Below are 17,694 nucleotides of genomic sequence, written 5' to 3' on the forward strand. Positions count from 1 at the left end.
AATCCTCGTGGGCTTGCCCCTAATCATTTATGACAAATGGATGTCACCCATATTCCTTCTTTTGGGCGCATGCAATATGTTCACGTAACCGTGGATACATATTCTCATCTCATTTTTGCCTCAACTCACACAGGAGAAAGATTACGAGATGTTAAAAGTCATTGTCTCCAGGCTTTTGCCTACATGGGAGTTCCTAAAACTGTAAAAACTGATAATGGACCAGCCTATACTAACACTGGCTTTGCTAAATTTTGTTCTGAGTTTTCAATTTCTCACAAAACGGGTATACCTTATAATCCTCAAGGACAAGCTATAATGGAACGAGCTCATTGTACGCTCAAAGCCTATTTACATAAAACTAAAAAGGGGGAATATGGTTCCACCCCCAGAGATCATTTATCTTTTATTTTATACATTTTAAATTTTTTGACTGTTGATGCTCAATCTCATACTGCCGCTGACAGACATTGGCGGCCAGATTCTTCCGGGATGCCTCATGTCAAATGGAAGAATCTATCAGATGGCACCTGGCATGGTCCAGATCCTGTACTGGTGTGGGGAAGAGGGGCTGTTTGTGTTTTCCCACAGGATGCTGACAATCCAATTTGGGTACCTGAGCGGCTGGTGCGTGCTGTGGATTTTCCTGTCCAAAAGCCTGAAGACAAGACAGAGCCGAGAGATCAAAGAGATTCTGGCTTGTCAACTGAAGAGTTGCGGGATTCCTGAGGAGCTGGCTGCGGTGGTCCAAGTGCCAAGGATTATTCCTCGCCTGTCTACCCATCTACCCATCCCATGATATCGGCAGCCACAGCTGTTGCTGCCACAGCAGCTAAGCTGCTGGATTTTTCATTAGTCAGTCAGTTGCTTCCTGCTAGCACAAAGGATACCTTCTCAGGACAGGTTACAAATGCCGTAGCCATTCAAATTGAGCTAAATTTACAAATGAATATTACAGTTAATTTTGCTCTTGGTTGTGGTTAAAGACCACTGCTAGATGTTACAATGATAAGCTTATTGCTGTTATTCACAGACCCTGAGCTGTACAATTTACAAATTGGCTCTTAAAATTATTCTAGTTAGCTTTACCAAGGTTATTTTCACCAGCGCTAAGACCTTACTTATAGGGCTCCATTTTGGGCAGAATTATTAAGGATTGAGCAAGCACAGTCTCCTTAAGGGATGCTTACATGTGCTGGAGCATCATCTTCATGGTTATGATGCCAGAGCCAAAGGCAAGCTCAGGTCAATATTGCCACATGGCAAGTCCTCTTAGCTATTGCCCCAGAGAATCTCAACACAAATCTGGCTAAACTCGGTAATGGATGACTAGTGAGCCAAAGACAGGAAAGGCTTTTGGGGGGCTGCCTCAACCTAAGACAGGAAATGTGTTTTGACCTGGATACTTTCCCATAACGGGTAAGGGGTATTGCCTGACGTCCAATACCACCCAAAACAGGCCTAGTCATAATTTATACAAAAGGGGGACCTGTAGGGCCCTGGTCTCCCTTATTCCTGTGGTGCATTCATGGGGACAGTTTATGATCAACTAACTAAGCTTCCTGTGTGTTTCTGTGCTATGCCTGCCCCACCTGGTGGTTAGCTGCAGGGCATTTACTCCATTGTTAATATGGTAATTTCCCACCTGCCTGGGCGGAGATCCTTGTGCTACAGTCAGGTAGATAAGGACTCCCCCAATGCTGAATAAAGTGACATTCGGCTGATCTCCTTTCGAATGACCCTGGTCTCTCTGTGTCTTCTTTTCAATCTCCAGGCCCTTGCCCGACTCGCGTTCGGTACAGTGGCGCGCGAACTGTACCGAGGGTGTAACACCAAATCGGGTGTTACAATCAATCACTCTCAGAAGCTAGGAAAATGAAAGGCCATTTAGCATCTTCCTGCTCCCTCAGTCAGTAGTAATTTCTTAAGGGGCAGATGAAGGAGGATGAAGTTCAGTTGGTTTCCAGGATCTCAGGCAAGGGGTGAGAATAACTGCTGAGGATTGGGTTTTTTTTTTTAAGTTTACTTATTATGTATAGCATTCTGCCTGCATACATGCCTACTTGCCGAAAGAGGGCACCAGATTTCATCACAGGTGGTTGTGAGTCACCATGTGGGTGTTGGAGTTGAACTCGGGACCTCTGGACAAGCAGTCAGTGCTCTTAACCGCTGAGCCATCTCTCCAGCCTCTTTTCCCTTTTTTTCCCAGACAGGGTTTCTTCATGTAGCCTTGGCTGTCCTGAAACTTGCTCTGTAGCCCAGGCTGGCTTCTGCCTCCTGAGTGCGCCACCACGTCCTGGCGAGGACTGACTTTGTTTTGGGTATTTGTCCTTATTGTTCAGGCATGTGCATTGTTACAGTGTCCTAGCTGGACTAGAACTACTGCCGTGAACATGCAGCAGATCCTCCTGTTTCGGCCTCTGGTGTGCTGAGATTAAAGGCATGAATTTTTCGTATGTTTCTTTAAATTCCATCCAGGTTAAAAATATTTTATTTTCCAGCTCTGGATGGTGGTAAGAAAACAGAAGAATGAAGTAAAAGTTCCAACTTTGAAAAAAAAATGTTTGCCAGGTGGTGGTGCATGCTTTTAGTCGCAGCACTCGGGAGGCAGAGGCAGGCGGATCTCCGTGGGCTTGGGACCAACCTGGTCTATAGAGCTAGTTCCAAGACAGCCAAGACTACACTGAGAAACCCTGTCTTGAAACCCCCCTCCTCCTTACCAAGTGTTTACAAGGCTGGTGGGGCAAGCCTGTAATACAAGCTACTACAGGGCTACAGAGTAAGTTCACAGCTGCACAGGTCACTTAATGACTCTGTCTCTATATCAAAGGTAAAAATGAGGGCTGGGGTAAACAGTCACCTAGCATGCAGGAAGCCTTGGGTTCCATCTCTCTGTGCTATATATACACCAAAATTAAAGGAGCTGATGTGGTGGGTATGCATGTAATCCTGACACTTCCACAGCAGAGGCAGGAGGATGGCAAGTTTAAGTTCGCCGTGGGTTACAGAATGAGATCCTGTTCCCAAAGTGGAGGAGCTGGAGAGACAGAGCAGGTGGAATGAAAACATCCCTGGAAAACTTTTCTTGTAATCATGAACGAGGGTTGTGTTACTCACCAGAGTCCCGCACTCAGCACAGTTCTGGTATTCTGACTTCATTCTCTTGGCTATGTCAGTTGCTGGCACTCCCTCCGAAGGAAGGTATGCTCGGCAGTATGGACATGTCCATTTATGATTTTTAATACTGGTCGCAATACAGGATCGGCAGAACCTACTCAAAACAGACAGAGGATGCATCAGGAGACACTGCTTAGCACTTGAGTTCACACTGCTTGTCCAGAGGACCTGATTCCATTCCCAGCACCCAAGTCTTCTGGCCTCCCAGGACACCTGCACTCATGTGGGCACACACCCATTACAGACACATGACTGAAAATAAAATAGCTAGGCTTGGTAGTCCATGATTTTAATGCTAGCACTCAGGAGGCAGAGACAAACAGTTCTGCGAGTTCAAGGCCAGCCTGGAGGCTAGACTAGACTCATTAGATATTAAGCTGGGGATGACCTTGAACTTCCAATTTTCCTGCCTCCAACTCCCAAGTGCTAAGATTATAGATGTGTGCCACCATGCCCAACTTTTTTTTTTTTTTTTTTTTTTTTTGGTTTTTCGATACAGGGTTTCTCTGTGGCTTTGGAGCCTGTCCTGGAACTAGCTCTGTAGACCAGGCTGGTCTCGAACTCACAGAGATCCGCCTGCCTCTGCCTCCCGAGTGCTGGGCACCATGCCCAACTTAAAACCTCGGGTCTTATTAAACTGAGTACTTCTGAGTCTCATTTCCAACTTCTGTAGAGTAAGGGTTATCTGCTGGTACACAAGTCACATAAGCAGATTAATTCAGGTTGGAGCCAATTATAGTGTAGTTGGCATGTTAATTTTTTTAGTTGGACATTTGAACCATTTATAACAGGACACTGGTGGCTCATGCCTTTAATCCCAGCACTCAGGAGGCAGAGGCAGGTGCATCTCTGTGGTTTGAGGCCAGTCTGGTCTACAGAGTGAGTTTCAGGACAACCAGGGCTTCACAGTGAAACCCTGTCTCAAAAACAAACAAATAAACAAATACCTTTGAACCATTTGTAATGAATACTCTTAAAAGAATATACTTTGAAGGCTGTGCATGGTGGCCCATACTCTTAGCACTTAGGAAGCAGAATCTGTGAGCCAGCCTCATCTACATAGTGTGTTCCAGAACAACCAAGACTACACAGTTAGACCCTTTCTCCAAAACGGACAAACAAAACAAGAATTACATTCAGTCAGGCCTAGTGATGTATTCCTGTAACCCCAGTGTTGTTCTTTTTTAAAAAATGCTGCAAGATCCCCGCGGCAGTAGGCAGCAGAAATGCTATAGGTCCCAAACGGTGGCAGCGGGCCATGTGGTGGCAGGCAGCGGACTCTGGGAGCAGCCAGTCCCAGGCAGAAATGGCTGCCGGTCCCAGGGTGGCGGCGGGCCATGTGGCGGCAGACAGCAGGCCCTGGGAGCAGCCAGTCCCAGGCAGAGATGGCTGCTGGTCCCAGAGCAGTGGTGGCGGGCCATGTGGCAGCAGGCAGTGGGCCCCAGGCAGAGATGGGAGATGGGTGCTGGTCCCCGAGCAATGGCTGGTTCCAGGCAGGGAGATACATGGCGGGTGGGAAGAAGACAGAAACATGGATAGACACGACATGCAGGGTGAGGTTGAATGTTTATTCAGGGGGTTATGGAGGAGGAAGGGTGAAAGGGGGGACAGAGAGAGAGAGAGAGAGAGAGAGAGAGAGAGAAGAGAAGAGAAGAAAGAGACAGAGAAGGGGGAAGAGAAAAGTGGGGAGAGAGGCAGAAGCAAAGCTGCCTCTCCGAGAGGAAGATGGAAAAGAGAGCGAGCTCAGGCTGGAAGCTGAAGATCAGCCTGCCTCAGCGGATGGGGAGGGGAATGGGTGTGGCTTGTCTCTTAAAGGGACCAAAACCATAACAAACACCCAGGTAGATTATAGGAGGTAGAGATGTTAGTGAGAAAACTGAGGTTCCCTCTTCAGATTCTTCATCTCATTCATAAAAGGATTTAGATGTGGGGAGAAAGTCATGCCTTTTGAGTTAGGGTCCAGCATGTTCAGCAAGCAGCCACATGGCGGGAGCAGAGACTGAGAAACCCAGAGTATCAATCAATGAGGGTATGCCCAGAGTTAGGGAGGGAGGAGGGAAGGAAGGGAGGGAGGGAGGAAGGAAGGAAGGAAGGAAGGAAGGAAAAAAGTTAACGTTTTTCTGGGTAATCAGAAAAGTTGAGACTCCCATAAGAGACTACTTCCAGGGTGGGGTTTCTGAGAAGGAAAAGATTACTTCCAGGGTGGGGTTTCTGAGAAGGAAAAGAATGTTTCCCATTAAGGAGATAGTTACTCCTCCCATCGTTTTATCAAGGCTTGAGAAAGTCAGCCAGTGCTAGGTGATTGATGGGCCTAGCTGGATTGACTGTTTTGGGTGTCCATGCAGAGCCATAGGCAGACCTTGGATTCCTGGTCTTTTCCCCTGGGAGCAGCTGAGTGGCCTTTACAAGCCCAGGTACTCCCACCTTCTTTTTTTGAAACAGGGTCTCACTGTATGACTCTGGCTGACCTGGAACCTCCAAATACAAAAAACAAACAAACTAAACTAAAAGGGGATAGAAAGAAGAGGAATGAAATAAAAACAGGGGTACATTCTTTGTCATATTAGAAGGACACAATTTAAATGAGCATGGTAACTCACCACTATAATCCCAGTACTGGGAGATCTAGGCAGAGGATTTCAGTCAACCTGGGCTACACATGAGATAGCCCAAGCTACAATATAAGACCCTTTCCAGAAACCAAACAGAAAAACAGTGGTGCATGTCCAAAGAAACCTGGAGAACTGGGAATACTTTCCTAATGGAAACAAAACCAAAAACTACACCAGCTTGGGACCATTTTACCATTTTGCTGAATGAAGTTAGGGAAGGCAGCTAGGAATCCTAGGACATAATCTGAGCTAGGGAGGGAAGGAGGGAGAGAGAAAGGGAGGGAGGGAGAGGGGGCAGAAGTAAATGGGGACCAGCCTAAACTCAAGAGGAAGATCACACAAGTTCAAGGCCAGCCTAGTTGCAGATCCGGAGGACCATTAAAAAATATGTTATTTTTAGTTGAACATTTGAACCTCTTGCAATATGTACTTCAAGAATACACTTTCAGCCCTGGGGACCTCTCACAAAACATAAAACCAGGGCTAAAGCTGAGAGTCATAGAAAGGTATTTAGAATTAAGCAGGAGGTTTAACATTTCATAGGCTATTCTAGGCCCTACAAAAGAAGCAACCACCTCATATGCTTTTAAGTTTATAATAAATTTATTCAAGACACTTTGGTGCCTTAAGCTGGGTGTGGAAAAACAAACTTGCAAACCTTATACTTGGGAAGTATAAGGAGGATCAGAAGACTAATGTGACCCCAAACAAGTTCAAGACCAGCTTCAGCCACCTGAGATCTTGTCTCTAAAAACCAGGACCAGGTTAGGACTATGGCTCAGTGGGTAGAGTGCTTGCCTAGCACGTATCCAGCCCCAGGACCCATACCCACCACAACGAGACATGGTTGAACATACCAGTAATCTCAGAAATCAGGAGGTGGAGGGAGGAGTTGTTCAGAGTCATCTTAGCTACATTAGTGAGTTTGATATGGGAGACCCTCACTCAAAAGCCAAGACATACTTGTGCCTTACAGCAGCATATGGCAGTTGACAGTGGCGAAGGGACAAGACAGGCAAAATAAAAGCCATGCCCCTTGTGCAAGTGATCCCAAAGTTGATGGCAGAAGCAGATGGGGCTGATGGGGCTAGCCACAGGAGAGAGTGACCACAAAGGACAGGAAGGGATTTCTCAGCTTAAGGAACTAATTGTTCAGATCTCCGTGTGGTGTTGTTACAGGCCGTCAACAATTGCTGGAATTCATCAACCACACACACTGCATGAGTCACACTCTATCACCTCAGTAAAGCCGAGGAGCAAAACAAAAACGTCTCTGTGATGCCAGGGCAGTTACAGTAACACTGTGAGAAAGATCACAGGACCACTTCCAACACAGCCTCCCTTCTACACCACGCAGGACACAACTGCTCAGAACACGGTCAGAAAGTTGACATAACAATCAGGAGGAATTGCCCAATAGGGTCTTTTCTGGGAATTCCCAAAGTTCCCGGGAGTAAGTCATACTGTGGTGCCCTGTAGCTCAGGGGATGGAGTGCCTGTGCACAGAGCCCCAGGTGCCGCTGTGCAGGTCTATAATCCCAGCATTGGGAAGGTGAGGGCAGGAGGCCCACAGTTCAAGATCAACCCCAATGACAAAGAGTTGACCAGCCAGAACTCTACGTGAGAACTTGTCTCAAAGGGGGTGATTCTTTCTGCCCTGAGGAGTCCAAGGGGAGGAATGGACACTAAGGAAAGGAGATTTGCTCATCTGGCCTGTCCCATCAGGAGGCTGTGCAATGAGCAATCGCAAAGGGAGGACCATCACAAAGACAATATGTAGTTGGAAGATAAAAGTTGGACATGGATGGAAATCTCGCTCCACTCTAGCATGGTGGAACACTCCTTTAATCCTAGTACCCAGGAGGCAGAGGCTGGAGGATCCCTGTGAATTCAGGACCAGCCTTGTCTATAGGCCAGCCATGACTACTGCGTTGTGAGACCCCATGTCTCAAATAGCAACAGAAAAAAAAACAATCTGGCTCCTCTTTTTCAAAAACTCTGAATGTGGTCAGTGAAATACCCAGTCTATCACCAGTGGTTCTCCCACTGCCACGTGCAGACTCGGCACACGCACCCTTCCACATACACCCCACATAAGATAGACAAATGTAATTTTTAAATGAAAACACAACAAAAGGAAATCTGAAAGAATTACCAGGGCTTAGAAATGAGATTTAACAGGAGTCCAGTCTCGTGGCTCAGCGGTGTGGCTTGCCTTACTAGTCCCTGCCCCTACAGTGCCATCTCCCAGAAGGGCTGTGCCTGAAGCCCTCCCTGAAGAGACGGCACTCCCCTTGCCTCCCCTGTAGCACAGCGGGAGCAAACCAATAAGGAAACTCCATAACAACTCAACCAACTCTGAAACCAGCTGGAAACTGAATTACATCACTTCTATTTTTTACTTTACAAACCCCATTCTATTTCTCTAAATTAAGTAATTAGCCAAATCCCCTGTGATAAACAGGCCAGCAGAGTGCTGGAAGGAACCAGGAAAACACAGCTAAGGACAATGGAGAGACGTATGTCCCAATCTCAGGGCAAAACTAAACTCTAAATGAATTGAAACAGGAAAGAGAAGCCCTGGGGACTCTCTTGGGGACAGGGCAGGGTTCTGGAAGAGGCTGCTGGCAGCATGTGGCAGGCCTAACCTTTTAAGTGAGACCTAACACAAAGCTTCACCACATTACAAAGTTGAGTTCAAACCTTGAGATGGCTAGTTTAATGGCTCACACCTGGAATCCCACCAGTTGGAGGCTGAAGCAGGAGGATTTCTTTAAGTTAAAGACTGGTCGAGGCTATGTAGTGTGTTCTATGTCAGCCTGGGTTACAGTAAGAACCTGTCTAAACAGTGTTTAAAAACAAAAGACAAGCTGGCAAAGTAAGCATGAAAATGGAAATAGAATAACAGAATTAGAGCCATTATCCAAAGACAAGAGTCTACTATAGGGTAACACACACACACACACACACACACACACACACACACACTTTCCCTTCAACTATAGATCATACCATACAGCTCAGACCCAAGTACAGCTACAGAGTACAGTGTATGTATATAGTGGTTGCCTAGTAGGAGCGAGAAACAGAGTTCAGTTCCCAGCACAGCAAAACAAAACAAAACAAAAACCAACAGCAATCCTATCCTGTCTAATATCACACACACACACACACACACACACACACACACACACACACACAAGGTTGGGTGACTTATGATATGGAAGGACATCAAATGGTACAAACTATGTTTTATTTTGGAGTCACTTATACTCGTTAACCCAACCAATATCCAACATTTAATTGCCAAACCTTCATGGAGTGGTGACTGTTGTAGGAGGACCACTCACTTGTTCCCCGCTGCTCAGCCCCAAAATAATCACACAGAAACTGTATTATTTAAATTACTGCTTGGCCCAAGGATCACCATGAGGCTGTGGGTTACTGGCAAAGTTTCAGCGACTGTCTCCTGCAGGGCTACATGGCTTCTCCTGACTCTGCCTCCTTTCTCTCAGCATTCTGTTTAGTTTTCCCCACCTACCTGCTCAGGCCCAAGACGGTTTCTTTATTCACCAATGGTGTTCACAACACACAGAGGGGAACCCTACATCAGGGGGCATTGTGATTTTAAGAGGAGTGTTCATTTACTAGAACAATGGTTCTTAAGAACTTCCAGATTGCTGTGACACAAAGGACTTCATACATCACATCCTAACACACTCACCAGGTACACTGGCGTGTTCTTCTGGGGTATGGAGGTTTGTGTCTAATCAGGTTTATCTTAAAATCATTATAGACAAATCATAGATCATTGGAGCCGGGGTGTGGCTCAGTTGGTAGAGTGCTTGCCTAGCATCCACAAAGTCCTGGGTTCAATCCCCAATAACACCTCACAAACCCAAGTACATATGTCCCCGTCTGAGTCTCATGACCTGAACTTGTTTTGTTCAGATGAAGTCTGAAAGTCTATGTGAGGCAGGTGAGGATTTCCAGGAAATTAGAGACTTTCTACCATACACTAATGTTAAAAATGGCAATGGTTTGGTCAAGAAAATAAAAATCAATCTAAGAAAAAAGCTTACCTGGACCCTCATTCACTTAGCTGTAACCAAAATAACTTCCTTACCCTTCTTTCCCCCAGGAATAAAGAGTTGTTCATTAATGTTCATGTTAAGTCTATAGAAGGAGCTGAGCACGGTGGCCCACTCCAGCAATCCCAGCATGCCCTCCTAGAGGGAGAGGAGAGCTCACAAAACTCAGGACGCAAACAAAGTTAGAAGGGTCCATGAAGGCTCATCTTCATCGTCAGTTCAACTGTATTTGGAAGCATGCAGCACACACATTTCTGGAGAGGTTTCTGAAGAAGATCCAGTCAGAATCTGGGTGGCACTATCCCATGGGCTGGGGCCCCAGACTGAATAAAAGGAGGGAAAGTATAAAGCTAGCGACTTCATAATTCATCTCCCTCAGCTTCCTAACTGTAGACAAAATATCATCAGGTGCCTTGTACTCTGCCCACCATGCCTTCCATATGCCCAAATAAATTCATTCTTTTATAAAATTCTTGGTCATGGTCACCATAGCAGCTAATGTGTATCCCCGGCCCCTGGGCAGGCATGTTACTCATCAGTGTTAGAACGCTCACAACAGTTGATTTCGCTGACACTGGGCACTGAACCTGGGCCTTGCACGCCAGACAAGCGCTTTACCAAGGAACAACTGCCCCACATCTTTGATTTTTCTTTTTAACTGTAAATCAGGTTCCATTTTAGTTCAGTTCACAGTTTCTATTCAGTAATTCCCTCTTTCCCTAGTTCTCTGACAATATTAAAGCAAATATAAGAAATCCTCTCCTACTTTAAAAGTTTTTTGTGATATAACTGAACAATTTAAAATATAAAAAAAAAAACCCTTCCTTAAGTTGCTTCTCAGGCATTTTGTTACAGAAACAAGAAAGCTATCTAGGGGGCTGGAGAGATAACACAGTGGTTAAGAGCACATCCTGCTCTTCTAGAGGACCTGAGTTCTGCTCCCCTCATCCATGTCAGGGGTACACAAACACTGCAATCCCAGCCAGCCCTAGGAAATCAAGCTCCCTCTCTGGTCTCTGAAGGTACTTACACTGGTGTGCACCTACCCACAAATACACACCACACCACACCACACCCACATGCACACCACACTACACACACATCACACACACATGCACACCACACTACACACACACACCACACACACACATGCACACCACACACACACACACACACATAACTAAAAATAAACCTTTAATAATTGCTAGTGGAGAGGTGACTCTTGAGTGGAGGTACTTACAGATTGTCCAAGGAGCTGCAGGGATACAGCTCTTTAGGTTCACCATTCACATTGGAATGGGGGTTTGTGACAAAGCTTCTGAGTCACTTATGATCATGTAGGTAACCCCCAAAATGAACTCACTGTTTTACCAAGAGGCACTTGAAATAATCCCGTTGATCTGTCAACTGGTGTCTTATCTGGAGTGAATAGGTGTTAATTCACATCTCGGGAGGAAAAGCCACAAAACTTCTGTCTACTGTCTTCACCAAACTCGGTTACACCCTGGAGGCTGAACGTAACAAGCACACAGAGACACACGTCCCCTAGATAGTTTCTCTAGGGACTCTCACTAACTGCTAATACATAAGCAGATAACGAAGACTATGTTACACAATAAGGTAAGATGGGGTCACTTTAAGTTAAGAAAGAAGTCTTTGAGTTGTTCATCTCCAAGAATGAAAGCTCTGTATTTGGGGGTGTAACTCAGCACTTGCCTCTTGACTCAAGGGCCCAAGTTTGATTCTTAGTCACGGGGAAGTGAAACCTCATCTGAGTCTGGTGTCATAGAGTATGCCCACAATCATAGCATTTAGGAGTCTGGGGCCAGAGAATCTCAAGTTCTAGACTAGGTAGGGCGACATAGCAAGAACCATCCCAAAACCAAGCAACCAAACAAACAAAAACCAGCCAGGATGTGCTTAGTCGAGAGAGCTGCCACCTCGGAGAAGCTTTGCTGCTACTTCATCACAAATGAACACTTTCATCCACTTTCCTCAGCAGCTTTTCCTTCCAGGAAAAGTGTGCACATCTATAGCTTTAAGCCATTGTCTCCACTGAGTTCGAGGGAGATACAGCTCTTCCCATCCTATCCCACACCCCAGTCTTGGCTCTCTTAGGCCCATTCTCAACCTCTAGAGCAGTGGTTCTCAACCTTCCTAATTCTGCAACCCTTGGTGACTCCCCAGCAATAAAATTATTTTTGTTGCTACTTCATAGCTGTGATTTTGCTACTGTTATAAATCATAATGTAAATATTTGTGTTTTCTGGTGGTCTTAGGTAAATGCTGTGAAATGAACATGACAACACCCAAAGGGGCCGTGACCCACAGGTTGAGAAACACTGTTCTAGATCTTGTAAGTTACCCTTTTAGCTTTCATCTACTTCCCCAAAATTACTCCCGATCTTTGAGAAAATTGTGTTTGCTTATTTGTTTGTGGCATTTGTTATTTTGGAGACAGTGTCTCCTTATGCAGTCCTAGCTGGCCAACACTTGATATTCAGGCTGGATTTAAACTTGTGACAGTCTTCAGCTTCTACGTTTCAAATTCTGCGATTACAAGCATGCCCCACCAGAACCAGCTATAAGCAACTGCATTTTAAATTCTCTTTTTACCAGATTGTTAAATGCTCAGTAGGCCTGTGGTGGCTATTCTAGGTTGTCAAATTGACTACATCTGGAATTAACCAAAACCCCAAAATGGAGGGCACACCTATGAGGGATTTCATTTTTCTTAATTTGAAATAGGTAGATACACTTCTAATCCAGATCTTTAAGGTAGGACCTCTGATCCAGATCTTGTGGCAGGAAAATACACCTGCTGAGGACGTGGGAGACCAAAGCTTCTGCTCTTTGCCTGCTTGCCCTTGCCTTGCTAGCACATCCATTCCCTCACTGGCATTACAGCTGACTTCTTCAGGATTTTAGGGTAGACTGAAGACCATCTGAGACTTTCAGCCTTGTGGACTGAGCAACTACTGGATTCTTGGACCTTCCATTCACAGCCAGCCATTGTTGGATTAGCTGAATGGCAACCTGTAAGCCATTCTAATAAATCCCCTTTCTATATATCGAGAGAGTTCATTCTATAAGTTCTGTGACTCTAGAGAACCCCAAACAATACAAGGCTCTTTCATGAGTCCATTAAATCCTAGGAATCGTCTCCAACATCTTTCTCCTTTGTCTTCCATACCCAACTGGAAAACTAATTATTCGGCTGTTTCTATTTGAGTGTGTGAAACTAAGGGATTGAATCCCAAACCTTGCGCATCCCAGGCAAGAACCCTGCCACTGCAATATACCCTGTGCTGGTCTGAAGATGTCCCTTCTAGTTCTGGGCATGTAGACATTTGGTCCCTCGCTGGTGGTGATGTTTGGGAAGGTTGGGGGTTGCAGCTTTGATGGAGGAAGGATCCACCTGAGGCAGGCTTTGAGAATTTAAAGACTGAGCTCATTCTCCCTACTTCCTGTTTGTGTTCCAAAAGGTAAGCTCTCAGTTTTTAGCTGCCATGCCTCCACTCTGCCATCATGGAACTATAAGAAATTCCTTCTTTTATAGGTTGCCTTGGTCACAGTGTCTTAGCATAGTAACAACAAAGAGCTAATGTGTATGCCCAGCCCTGGGCAGGCATGTCACTCATCAGTGTTAGAGCGCTCACAACAGTTGATTTCGCTGGCGCTGGTCACTGAGCCTGGGCCTTGCATGCCAGACAAGCGCTTTACCAAGGAACAACTGCCCCACATCTTTGATTTTTCTCTCTACCTGTAAATCTGGTTCCTTTTTAGTTCAGTTCACAGTTTCTATTCAGTAATTCCCTCTTTCCCTAGTTCTCTGACAATATTAAAGCAAAAGTAAAAAATCCTTTTCTCCTACTCCATTTTAAAAACTATTATTATTATTATTATTTTTTTCTTGAGACAAGGTTTCTTTGTAGCTTTGGTGCCTGTCCTGGAATAGTTCTTGTAGACCAGGCTGACCTCGAACTCACAGAGATCTGCCTACCTCTGCCTCCCAAGTACTGGGATTGAAGGTGTGCGCCACCACCACCCGGCTTTAAAACTATTTTTGTGATATGGATAATTAATATAAAATATAAAATACTGGATGTCACTACACAGTGAGTTCCAGGCCAGTCTGGGATATAGAATGAGATCTTGTTTCAGAAAGAGAGAGAGACTGAGTCCTACAGTTATAGAAATTGTCCAAAGTATAAAACATTGGGCCATTAAGATGGCTCTGAGAAGAAAGGCATTTGTTAGTTTAATCCCCAGAGCCCACAAAGTAGAAGGGGAGAGAGAGGCATGAAGATCAGAAGTTCAAGGTCATCCTTGCTTCTAAAGTGAGTTTAATGCCAGCCTGAAAGAAAGAAGAAAAAAAAACGAGAGAAATTTAATGACTAAAAATGGACAGTCATCCTTGACTACATGGTGAGTTCAGGAATACCTGGGACTCTGTCAAAATAAAGATGATGATGATCATACCTATGTATGGATGCGTTGCTTATAAAATGACTGAAACAAGTAGAAACCACATTTTGAGCCTTTTGCGTGTGGGACACTGGGATCCAGTACAGGGCTTGGCTTGTGCTATGCAAGTGCTCTACCGCTGCATCCACACTTCCAGCTCTCAGCCCTTCTTGCAGGCTTCTCTAAGTTTCACATGCCCACAAAATCACATTTCTCACCATTTTAAAAGGAAGAGACTGAGATTCTGAGATCCAGCCACTTGGTCACAAGATGGCTCGCGGCTGTGCTGATTTCAGCCCCACTTTCAATCATGCTCAGCTGTGGCACAATTGTGTTCGTAAGAATCATCTACACATCCATGCAGAGAACTGCTGTCACTATGTGTATTTGACTTGTCATACATTTATGAACTAAAATCAACAAAGCCAGTCCTGTTAGAAATCTAACCTCAATACGGGATATTGAAAACAAAGGGCTTCACTTGCGATTTTCTCATTTTCCAACCGACGTTGGGCAGAAAAGAGGAATTCATTTAGAATGTGCAATTGGTGCTAACAACAGTCTCCAGTGTAGAAGGCCTTGCGTTAACATTTATAAAATGGAAGGGGCCCAAGTTGGCCAAAAGGAAGGACATGGAAATTCTGCCCCAGCCAGAACAATGGACATAAATTTGTCCAAACAAAGAACAGCGAAGGGAGGGAAGACAATTCATCCAGCCCTTATTATGCTACTTTATGACTATTTTTCCAGGGGCCAGTTTCCTATTCACTTTAACAAAGAAAAAAAGATGAAACAAAAATAAATGTAACATTTTGTAAGTTTATACTACCCTTTGGTAGAAACAAATAAATTATTGTGTTTAAAGTCCAACCCTTAAAAACAGTCTGGAGTCATCTGATTACAGCAGCCGCTCTGCCCCTTCAGTGCTGTAGAAGGGATTTTCAACACTATTACACATCTTTGGTTCAACTGCAAAACTTTAATAAAGTTTAAGTTAAAACTGTGGGGATCTAGCTCAGGGACAGAACACTCACTTAGTGATCTACAGGTCCCTGAATTCCACACACACAGTGGAAAAGGAGGAGCTGGCAGGCAGGGAGCTTTCTTGCCATGCAAGGATCCCCAGCCTGATACAAACTGGGCATGCGGTGTATGCAGGTCAGTGGTCCCAGCAGTTGGCCAGTGGACACAGGAGGTTCAAGGCCAAGGCTGGGCGAGTGTGGCAGCACCCAAGAGGCAGAGGTCATCAGATCTCTGAGTTAGAGGTCGGCCTGTCTACAAAAGCGATATCAAGGCCAGCCAAGGCTAAATAGATTCTCAAAACAAAACAAAAACCAAAAAAAACTCACATCCTCAGCTACTTAGTAAGTCTGAAGCTAGACTATTCTACATGAGACCCAAACTCACCTCTGAGCCTCCCAAAGGAAAACAAATAGGTCTTTAAAAAATGTAGTTCTCTTTAGGCTATTGTTCTGACCTAATAACATCTTTCATGACATTACACAACAGAACCTTGGCTCTTAAACCATCCACTTGGCCTTTGGATGGTATGTCAAAGAGCTATGTTGAGAAAGCTAGGAAACATCACTAATTGGAAAAGACGTTTAAAATGTAAGCCTTTAGTTTAAAGTACAAAGCTGGAAAAAAAAAAATAGGTCCTGAGAATAAACCACAAAGTAGAGTGCAGAGCACTCTTGATTTAAACACTGTGTGACCGGCACATACTTCGCCCTGGCTCTCCGTAGCTGTCAAGCCTCACTCAAGCGCTATTAAGAAGCACAGTCGCGCACATGCATTTTTAATATACAGGATTTGGTTTGTTTTTGTGGATCAGCTGAATGTCCACACCAACAAACAGTGTTTTTGTTCTGTTGCTTTATCTCAGTGTAGTTAGTTTCGTAGAGTTGACGGTGCTGTGAGCTTTAATTTCGACCTATGACGCACACACAACTCAGACCCACATTACCACGAAAAAAAACTGCCTAAAAAATGGTTAACACACATTCACACATCGAAGGCCTCCTGGTTTTTTCGAACATCCCCTAAGAGCATACCCATTAGGGTTGGGGCTTCATTTTTAAAGCCTTAGAAACTACCACTGCTTTGCAACAGTAGTGAGTTTTCACGACATGACACAAGATTTTGAAGAACACGCTCTATACTTTCAGTTCGGTCTATACTTTCAGTTCTGGGAGGAGCCGGTGCCTCTGGCAGGTAGCACACAGCATCCAGTCACTTTGCAGCTGAATTTTAAATGAGTGAATATACTGGCGGGGAGCAAACGTCTGAGAGATCTTTGGCAATATGAAAGTCATATTAACGACCTACGACCTTCCACCTTCGAGGGGGTCGGCGTCTGTGTCTGTTGGGAAAAGGACGCGGGGTGGGAATTGAAAGAGTTCGTACTGATCCTCTACAGCACAAGAGATAAGCTTCTGGAACATGTACAAAGCTCCAGCAAAACAAAACCCACCCAGGTTCTCAGGAGAGTAGGAAGCACACCCGAATTCACTCAAAATCCGGGGGACCTGTTCATGGTGGAAGCCCCTACCATACAGCCCCATGAGACTCAGCTCTTGCAATCCTTGTGTAAGTGCGCCCCTAACCAGTCCTGTGTCAGTTTCCTCAATAGTCGCTGCTTCTACTCCCACCCACTTTGTGCCCCTCCACTCCCCCACCTCGCCCTCCTCTGCCTCCCGCATCCTTCCCCGCTGGGTGGGCGCGCCACTCAAGCTCCCAAACACTCACACGTGGCCACAGCGGGTCCGGACCGGCTGATGTAGCACCTCCAGGCACACTGAGCAGTCGAAGGAGGTGATGGGCAGCTCGGGGTCCCGGCTGCGCTCCAGGGACCGCGGGGCGGCGGAGGCGGGCGCGGACTTGGAGCTGTCGCTGCTCAGCAGGGAGCCCATCGCTGCGCGCTAGCACCGCAGGCTGCCAGGAGCTCGGTGCGGGCTGCGGGCTGGGCGGGGGGGGGGGGGGGGGTGTGTCAGTTGTCCCTCCCGGGAGGAAGGAAGTCCCGGCCCAGCCGGGATCGCCGCCTCCTGGCTCGGCCAGCAGCGTCGCGGGGCCTCTCGGTGGAGCGCAAGCGGAGCGCGCGGCTGCCGCTTGCAAACGCTCTTCCGCGAGCGACCAGGCGCTGCAGAGGCTCGAGGTCCCTGGAGAGTGAAACCTGAACCTTCCACCAGGCGACCGCACTAAGAGTTCTGCAAAGTACAGTTTGAGAACACCCACTGGAGACAGGATGACTCTATCTGGCCTCCAAGTTGGTATCTTAATAAGCCTCAGAGCCGACCTATGACCATTTCGGTGATTGACTCAATACTTCAATCAGGGTGAGATGATAGCCT

General features: G+C 45.9%; 1 protein-coding gene across 1 annotated transcript in view; it reads right to left on the bottom strand.

Annotated features, from left to right (window-relative positions):
• LOC121441881 (E3 ubiquitin-protein ligase RNF125) overlaps nt 1-17,306 on the bottom strand; it is a 31,169-nt gene extending 13,863 nt beyond the window's left edge. The window contains exons 1-2 of the mRNA XM_041643215.1: nt 17,093-17,306; nt 3,115-3,268 (exon numbers count right to left, since the gene is read on the bottom strand). Of these exons, the coding sequence (XP_041499149.1) occupies nt 3,115-3,268; nt 17,093-17,256 (318 nt within the window). The 5' untranslated portion in view covers nt 17,257-17,306. The remainder of the gene's footprint in view (nt 1-3,114; nt 3,269-17,092) is intronic.
• Nucleotides 17,307-17,694: the final 388 nt, after the last annotated feature.

This window comes from Microtus oregoni, unplaced genomic scaffold (genome assembly GCF_018167655.1).
Source record: "Microtus oregoni isolate MIOR12 unplaced genomic scaffold, Mior012 000082F_ref0000272, whole genome shotgun sequence".
NCBI lineage: Eukaryota > Metazoa > Chordata > Mammalia > Rodentia > Cricetidae > Microtus > Microtus oregoni.